Source organism: Littorina saxatilis, linkage group LG2, assembly GCF_037325665.1.
Source record: "Littorina saxatilis isolate snail1 linkage group LG2, US_GU_Lsax_2.0, whole genome shotgun sequence".
Classification (NCBI taxonomy): Eukaryota; Metazoa; Mollusca; class Gastropoda; order Littorinimorpha; family Littorinidae; genus Littorina; species Littorina saxatilis.
This window is the reverse complement of record NC_090246.1, coordinates 55,891,213-55,900,205: the sequence shown is the minus strand read 5'-3', so window position 1 is coordinate 55,900,205 and position 8,993 is coordinate 55,891,213. Positions and strand designations below refer to the sequence as shown.

The 8,993-nt window shown below is 43.4% G+C and overlaps 1 protein-coding gene across 3 annotated transcripts; it reads left to right on the top strand.

The window, feature by feature from the left end:
• The first annotated feature begins 1,493 nt into the window (after window positions 1–1,493).
• LOC138959306 (uncharacterized) lies at window positions 1,494–8,089 on the top strand. Of its 3 annotated transcripts, none has more exons than XM_070330727.1 (6): window positions 1,494–1,588; window positions 2,107–2,283; window positions 3,296–3,456; window positions 3,919–4,118; window positions 4,596–4,765; window positions 6,457–8,089. In XM_070330727.1, the coding sequence occupies exons 2-6, from the start codon at window positions 2,113–2,115 to the stop codon at window positions 6,823–6,825; spliced, it is 1,071 nt and encodes a 356-aa protein (XP_070186828.1). In that variant the 5' UTR covers window positions 1,494–1,588; window positions 2,107–2,112; the 3' UTR covers window positions 6,826–8,089. The 3 variants fall into 3 exon arrangements, with proteins under 3 accessions (XP_070186828.1, XP_070186829.1, XP_070186827.1); XM_070330728.1 differs by having other exon boundaries at window positions 1,494–1,592; window positions 2,111–2,283; XM_070330726.1 differs by having other exon boundaries at window positions 1,496–1,592.
• Window positions 8,090–8,993: the final 904 nt, after the last annotated feature.

Genomic DNA, 8,993 nt, shown 5'->3' with positions numbered 1-8,993 from the left:
GTTTCTACATTAAATGTAATTAATTTCTGTTCAGAGTTACGTAAAGCAAAGTATGTTTTTGTTAATGCCAAGGTCAGTTTTCTGCCGAGAAAGATACTATTCCAAAAGAAACTTACATTGATGGGAAATTGTGGATAAGAAGCGTCTGAAGCATATAAGTTTAAATGGACTATCCTTCTCGTGTAAGTCATCGTGTGTTTAACCACATGTCTATAACATAGTCTTTTAAATGGAATCTTACTTCATCCTTCACTTTTGACACCCAGGGATGGATCTGAAGAGGGGGAGGGGGCGGATTAGAGGGCTTCTGGGCTCCCGAAGCCTCCCCCCCCCCCCTCTACATGGCAAGTATTGTCATGTCAAGGAGAGATTAAAAAACCTCTTTTCAAATGCAGAATGTCAACAGTCTGGCCAACCCCTTTTTATCCTGTCTCATTTTGGAATCCCCTCCCTCTCATACACTAGGACCGGCACGGTTGGCCTAGTGGTAAGGCGTCCGCCCCGTGATCGGGAGGTCGTGGGTTCGAACCCCGGCCGGGTCATACCTAAGACTTTAAAATTGGCAATCTAGTGGCTGCTCCGCCTGGTGTCTGGCTTTATGGGGTTAGTGTTAGGACTGGTTGGTTCGGTGTCAGAATAATGTGACTGGGAGAGACATGAAGCCTGTGCTGCGACTTCTGTCTTGTGTGTGGCGCACGTTAAATGTCAAAGCAGCACCGCCCTGATATGGCCCTTCGTGGTCGGCTGGGCGTTAAGCAAGCAAACAAACAAACAAATCATACACTAGGTCCAGCCCTGACACATGCCAGAAACCTCAAGTCTGGCTGCTTTTTGTGCAGAGTTCGAACTTTTTGATAAATTAGTTTCGTAAGTTTTCTCTGTGACAACCGGCAAAAAAAATATGTAAACACACACACACACACACCACACACACACACACACACACACACACACACACACACACACACACACACACACACACACACACACACACACTGTGCAAAGAAAGAAAACATGCTGTCGATATGTGGTACTATGTGTTCAAATAGCGGGATGCTCTGCTCACATGTAAAAGTCTGGACAGATCCAAAATGGCACGCTTACACGAGAAGGAATGTGCCTTTAACAAAAATCATGAAAAAGGTAAACGTGACAGCATGTAGTTTTCTTTCAAATTGAATGCGTCTGCAGTGTGCTGACGACGGATAGCCATGACCCCGAAACCCGGATTATCTGATTATCAGCCGAGCCTACAAAACAAGGGCAGCTATGATTCATAACTCGCCAAACTAAGTTTATCTTACACTCCACGTAAAGAAACAAACAGAAAAATAAAGAAATGTTGAAGGGTACAGGTAAACTGACCTCCATATATGCAAAAACAGATAACTTGAGGGATCCGATTTTACCAGAAGAAGAAATTAGTTTTACTCATGTGATTGAAGATAGATAAAAGAAGATACACGTGACGACAGCAAAAGAAGTAGTACAGTTAGCGGATAAAGAACGCGTCACTTTGCTGCCGGGCTGACTAAGAGGACACATCTCGCTGGTTTTGTCCATAACTTGGGTTCATTGGAAAGGAAAAGTAGGTAAGACACCTGTAGACTCTTTGAAACTGTTCTTCTTTTCTTTTCAAGAATCATTGTGCGCGCGCGCGCGCGCGCGCGCGTGTGTGTGTGTGTGTGTGTGTGTGTGTTTCTAGAATTTTTAGCATGTCAAAAAGAACTTGTAACAATTTTGTACATGTAAGCAAAATCATAGTCTAATTTTCTATGCTCTGTTTAGCAGAAAGCAGTTTTTATTTTTCTGTTCCCGTGTTAACCTGTAAATCTGTCTGTCCTCGTGAAAGCAAGTTGTAGCCTCGCATGTTGATTCACTCAGACTTACATGATGGGGAGAGAGATAGGCATGAACACTGAGCGACAGACAGACAAACACAAACTCACTTACAAATTAAGCATAGACTGTATATGACCTACACAACAACAGACCTCCCGGTTTCATAAAACACTTTTTTGTTTTTTACAAATAAAACATCAAACGTCAACACAAGACTTTCCTTCATCCAAACATGCCAAAACGCTGTCAGTTTCTTCCCACCAGGCAGAGATGGATTTTGAGACGCTGAGACAAGCCAGCGACAGGGGAGCAGCGTTCTTTGAGACGGTGTTGGACGGCAATGGACGCCTGAAGAACCCGGAGACGGCTTCCGACCTGGGCTCTGTCTACAAGCTGCCCATGATGCTCATTCTCACCGGCAGAGGGCGCCTGGCTCACAAGGTCAGTTCTTTAAGTTTGCACACCTCATAACAGCGGTGGAACTGTGCAAGCTTACAGCTATTTCGACAGAAATCGAAGACATTCATCACCACTCACACGTCCGCCTGACTTTAAATGTATGTCTTTTCGATTGTATTACATGTAGCCACAAAAGCTTCTGAACGGAATATTTCTTGCCTTGCAAGGCTGGAGACTGAAGTTGTCCAGTTAGTCTACCTCAACATCAACTGCGTCCGATTAAAAAAAAAGTAATTAAATCTGGTCCGGCCTTTAAATTTGTCTTTTTTTTGTCCCCAGAAGTTCAAAAGTGCATGATCATGCAGATACATCGAACAATTGTATTTAGACCAGGAAGTGACCGAGCTTACCTTGACCCCACAGACAGGAAAACGTGACACAGTCTTCCTGTCTAGATGAGGCATTCGTGACCATAAGCGATCTCATTGCTCGGAAGTTACTGGAAGAAATCGCAAGACGAACAAAAGGCGGATGTGCACATCCTCAATAACAAGCAATCCCTCGATGTTGGATTGATTACTTATATGTGAGAAGGGTGTTGGGTATTGATTTATTTATTCTATCGTCTTATCTTCAGAGCATGCAGGACAGTAATAGGGGGGATTTAGTTCGAGGCATGTTACACACCTACAGTATTTTGGTTGCCGTGGAACTATATCAATGATTGCCGACAAAGGTGCATTATTTTACTCCACTGGCGAACATCCACCACACCTAGTTCTTCGCTCACTAAGAAACCCGAACAAAGACTTGCCTCAGTAAAAGCATCAAGCTTGATTGTTGCTTTGAGCTCATGACAGATGACATCCTTCACAGTACAGTGGAACCCCCCTTTTACGACCTTCAAAAAGCTAAGATAATCAGGTCTTAAAAGGCATGGAGTCTGAAAATGGAGGTAAATTTACGGAAGCTATGAACAGAACATCTGAGAAAGGAAGGTTTTAAAATAAAAGGGGGGTTCAACTGTATCCAGAAAAAGACTCGTTTTGTACAGGTTCTGAATGACATCAAGGAGCGTTTCATGCAGCCGGACGGGGACTTCCTGTCTTATCCGGACAAAACCGGTGACGACCGGAAATCCAAGAACCAGGAGCTGGTTCAGTACTGGCCCTACATGAACGCGTGGGTTGCCATGGCAGCGCATCGTCTTTGCAGGTAAACACGCGCGCGTGTGTGAGTTGGGGGGGGAGAGAAAGCGAGAGAAAGAGAGAGCGAGAGAGAGAGCTAGAGAGTGAGAGTACGGGGGAGGGGGGGGGGGGAATGCAAAGTCCGATAAACAGAAAGACCGATAAACACACTCACGCACGTACGAACGCACGTACACACGTACACAGGCACACACGCACGCACGCGCGCAAACATACCTACACATATACGCACGCACACACGCACGCACACACGCACACACACACACACACACTTACACACGCACACACACGCACATACATACACACACACGCACCCACGAACGCACACACACCCACACACACACACACATACACACACATACACACACACACACGCTTGCACGCACACTCTCCCCAAGGAATAGGGCAAAGTGGATGAAAAAGTACCATGAGTACCAGCCGTAGAAGTAACTGTATTACGTTCCTTCAGGTTCGACATCTCCTACCCAGCCTGGGAATTCCTGAAGCAGTTCTACAATCCCAAAGTGGGCGGTTTCGGCACCAGCGGCCGTTATGACGTCGATCCTACTACGTCAACGGAGAAACTGGCTCTCGTCAGCACAGGAAACCGCTATGACGTCGGGTTCTTTATGACAGCACATCTTGCACTCACAGCTCTGCAGTTCGGAGGTACGTAGGCAGGCGTACAATATTTAAAATAAAAAACCCCACATTATACTGTTTACAAAAGAAAAGAAATGCTTACCTCTTTTTGTTTTCTCCTGCCCTCTAAGAGTTGTCGACTTTCTGGTCTATCCATTCCATAATGTTGTAAGTGCGCCTTATTTATTATTTTAACTTTCCACACGGTTGATATCTCTAATGTATTCGGTGTAGCAAAATGGCAAGACAACGCAAGATAACCCAATAAGATAAAAAGCAGTGAAGCAATGAAGTAGAAATTAACCATTCTTATTGTTGAGCCGGGACACTAGTCTTGTTCATTTTGCCTGTTGAATTGTGGGTAATAATTTGCTGATTATCAGTTCAAGCTCACGTTTTCGCTCGGATGACTTGGGGGAGGTGATGGCCCAATTAGTCAGACACCAGTCCCGGAAGAAAAGAGTAACAAATCAACAATCAAACAGTGACTTGTTTTATGGCCAGATCTGGAGAAGGCGAAGACTAGCGGTGACCTGATGGTTAGAATCGTGGAGGAACAGCCAGCCCTGGACCAGTACTTCCTACTTCACGTCAACGGGGAGACGGGACAGCTCGTACCGAAAGAACCTGAGGGCCGCAGGAAGTGGTACCGTATGGTCCGGGATGATCCCAATGTGAGTCTTTAATGTTGGGCTCGACCTTAGAACGCGCTGTTAAGAGGCCATGTGGGGTGGGTGAAGGGGAGGGGGATGGAGGTGGGGCGGGATAGGAGGTTGTTGTTGTTGTTGTGGTGGTGGTGGTGGTGGGTATTTCCTGATGCTCGTCAAATGGGAGACGTGACAACTCGTGCCGAAAGAACCCGAAGGTCGCAGGAAGTAGTACCGTATGGTCCGGGATGATCCCAATGTGGGTCTTTAATGTTGGGCTCGAACGCGCTGTTGCCTATTTTCTGGACTTGAATTGGAGGTAGGGTTGATTTTAAAGGGTATGGGGACAGGGTGTGATGCAGGCTAGGATGGCGGACGATCCTTGAACATGAAGTTGACTTTACGAAGACTTCGCCGTAAATTCATCGCCAAAGCTTCGTGCAGCGAGCTTCGTGAAGTAGACTTGTTTCGCGACTTATTTATTACGATCATTGATATCAGGCTTTATAGCCAGTCTTCAATGCTACTGTTAAATCCTGAATGGAAAGCCACAGTACGGGTTGAGATGGAGGGTCGTTTTAGGGCATGGATATCTATATGCCTAGAGTGTAAATATCAGGCCATTCTTATTGCATTAATGATCCAGACACCAAGTTATCAGTACAGACCATACAACAAAAAGAACATTTACTAAGGGGTGTAAGATCCCATATACACACATGCTTTGGAGTTAATTCAGTTTTATCTCTATATTAAGTCAAGAGCTATAAGTCAAAAACATGTAAGGTAAAATACTTTCTCTGTATAAGCATGCAAATCCGGCAAGGTTTACATTCACGAAAAAAAAAAAAAAAATTAGAAGTTTCACGTTTTTGAAAGATGGCCCATGTCTGTAGTAAAAATCACAAGTGCTGTATATTGACGAATCTACAACAACAACAACAACAACAACAACAACAACAACAACAACAACAACAACAACAACAACAACAACAACAAAAATTAACAAAAACATCTTTTTAACAGTGCAGGAATTTATTGGACAGTCCGGCCGTTTCGAACAGATAAACATGTAAAGTGAAAGCAAAATCGACACGTCTACTCGTCTCTCTCTCTCTCTCTTTAAGCTTTCTCTCTCCCTCTCTCTCTCTCTCTCTCTCTCTCTCTCTCCCTCTCTCTCTCTCTCTTTCTCTCTCTCTCTCTCTCTCTCTCTCACTCTCCCCCTCTCTCCCCCTCCCTCCCTCCCTCTCTCCCTCCCTATCTCTTACTCGCAAACACCATAAATATTATATATGTATTCCCAAACGGATTTTTATTTTGATGTACAATTTTCATTCAATTTTCTTTTCATGTTTGCAAGCTTTTCATTTAAACTGTACAATAGCCGCCATTTATATTATATGTAATTTTCTAGAAATAGTGAACACCACTATAAGCATTATGCTTGTTGTTGTTTACTCAATATGCGTTTTTTTGTAAATAATGCACAAACGTTAAATAAAACAGTTTAAACCAACAACAACAAAAACACCAGCACACAAAACCCCCAGAAAAAACAAACAAGTAAAAATCACAAAAACGACATCATTGTTCAAAGCGTAATGAATAGTTTCAACGAGTGTTGGTCTATTCATCAGTCCAGGTAACACTGTACCCCTTCTTCCGTAAGCCATATTCATTGACTTCTCCCAAATAACACTACACTCATCGCTTCACAGGAGCTGTTCTACCAGCTAGGCTACCCAGTCTACTACCTGCACCATCTCTACAGGCTGACCAAGCAGGAGAAGTACCTCAGGACAGGGGAGAAAATCCTCGACTTCGCCATGACGCTGCACGAGAACTTCTACACCCATTTCCTCAACCACAAAGTGGCGTGGGGAGCGGGTCTCGTCGCCATGACGACAGGCAAGGCCAAGTATCGCGAGATGTGCGCGAGATGCGTCAAGTACCTGCTCTCGCTGCAGACGAGCGAGGGAGATTTCTTGCGAGAGTTGGGCCCCCAGCCGAACCTGGACCAGACAGCTGAGATTCCCATCTGGCTGAGGGAGCTGGCTAACAGCATGGTTGACAAAGACAATCTGTAAAGGATATGCTAGTTCCAACTACAACACTTACTTGAGAGAGCTGGCTAACAGCTAGCATGGTTGAGAAATACACGCTGTAAAATAAATGCTAGTTTCCAACTACAACATTTACTTGAGAGAGCTGGCTAACAGCATGGTTGAGAAATACACTCTGTAAAAGATATGCTTGTTCCAACTACAACACTTACTTGAGAGAGCTGACTAACAGCATGGTTGAGAAATACACTCTGTAAAAGATATGCTAGTTCCAACTACAACACTTACTTGAGAGAGCTGACTAACAGCATGGTTGAGAAATACACTCTGTAAAAGATATGCTAGTTCCAACTACAACACTTACTTGAGAGAGCTGGCTAACAGCATGGTTGATGAATACACGCTGTAAACAAATAAGCTAATTCCAACTACTACACTTACTTGAGAGAGCTGGCTAACAGCATGACTGACAAGGACTCTCTCTTAAAGATTATATGCTAGTTTCAAAGTTGCCAAAATTAGCACTGGACGCCGATGTTTTCTAGGCGACATCAAGAGTCACATCTTAAAGTTTGTCGTTTTGAAAATACAATTGTTGGCAAGAACACTATGTAAAAGATATGCTAGTTAATAGTTGCCAGAAACAGCACTGGACACCAATGTTATAGAGACATAATTTTGAGTTACATCTTGAAGTTGGTTAAACAAAAAAAGTTAGTTATATTGGAACTAGGTCATATTGAAAACAGCATTGCTGACAAGGACACTCTGTGAAATTGCTAGTTTCCATGAAGGAACATTGGTTTATCATGTTTTAGAGATACCATCTTGAATCACATCTTAAATTACCGCACATTGATTTTGATACATACTGTTTGTGCTTTTGTGGCTTTATTTACGCTGGTTATCTGTATTGCCCTGATACTAATGCTTCTTGTTGTTGTTCCGTGCTGTTTTTGTGCTTGAAGGAAACGAAAATGAAAAACAAGCATATATGTTATTGCAATGACCGCGGCTTTGGACATCACTGGTATTTAGGACAATTGACTGACCAAGTATACTGTTTTCGTTTTTATATAATCTGTGACAAACATGAATTTACAAACCAGGTGGGAAAGATCACCGACAAGCACAGTTCTGTTGAAATTATTTCGAGGGAAAAATCAGTCTCTGTGTGAAGAATACATTCCCAATTCTGTCAATATGCATTCTTGATTTTTATTTTGTTTTTGTCTTCATGTGACCACTGCAAACTACTGCGTTTTATAAAATTTCCATATCCCATGTTGACAGACGAGTTATTATTCAGTAGTATCACCAGTTTAAGGACTTCTTGTGAACATTACTTTTTGTGTGAGAACCACTGAGAATGTATGAGAATTCATGGGAGAAAAAAACAACCCCTCCCCCTTAACACCCCCCCTAACAAAAACACACACACACACACACACACACACACACACACACACACACACACACACACACACACACACACACACACACACACACACTAAAACACACCGAACCTCACAACAACAAACAACCTCACCCAACAACCATGTTAACATTCAAACAAACAAATAAACAAACAAACAAACAATCACACAAACACACACACACACACACAAACAAACAAACAAACACACACACAAACAAACAAACACACAAACAAACACACACACAAACAAAACAAGTACATGCAAACCAAGACAATAAGACACAGCTTTGTATGGGAAAGTGTCTTTGCACAAACTATACAAGAGAAAGTTAACAACGCTTTTGATTTTTACGTAACATTGGTTAACACTCACACATGCAGACGAAAAAGGGTAGGGAAAGAGACAAACGGACAGGCAGGCAGGCAGGCAGACAGGCAGACACACACACACACACACTCTAAAGTATTCGACATTTAAACACACGTTTTGTACTTGAACTGAACACCAGTGTTTACCATGTGTGCAGGGCCGGACCCAGGGGGGAGGGGGGGGGGGAGGGGTTCCAGGGGTTCCGTAACCCCACCCCTGGAAAAAGCATGTACCTTGCTTTGAGTGTTGTTGTTTTTTTTTTACTAGTTTTAGCACCAAAACAATGCTGCTCTTAACCCTCAAAACAAGACCCAGAATGCACCAGATTGCACAGATTTTAACCGTTTTTCAAAAAATTTCCGGGGGAGCATGCCCCCGGACCCC

What these genes read in the sequence shown, in the direction of transcription:
- LOC138959306 (XM_070330727.1), top strand. Translation starts at nt 2,113, where the DNA reads ATGGATTTTGAGACGCTGAGACAAGCCAGCGACAGGGGAGCAGCGTTC. An exon ending in GAGGGCGCCTGGCTCACAAG is followed by an intron (nt 2,284 to 3,295) that starts GTCAGTTCTTTA and finishes CGTTTTGTACAG; the next exon opens with GTTCTGAATGACATCAAGGA. An exon ending in TGGTCCGGGATGATCCCAAT is followed by an intron (nt 4,766 to 6,456) that starts GTGAGTCTTTAA and finishes ATCGCTTCACAG; the next exon opens with GAGCTGTTCTACCAGCTAGG.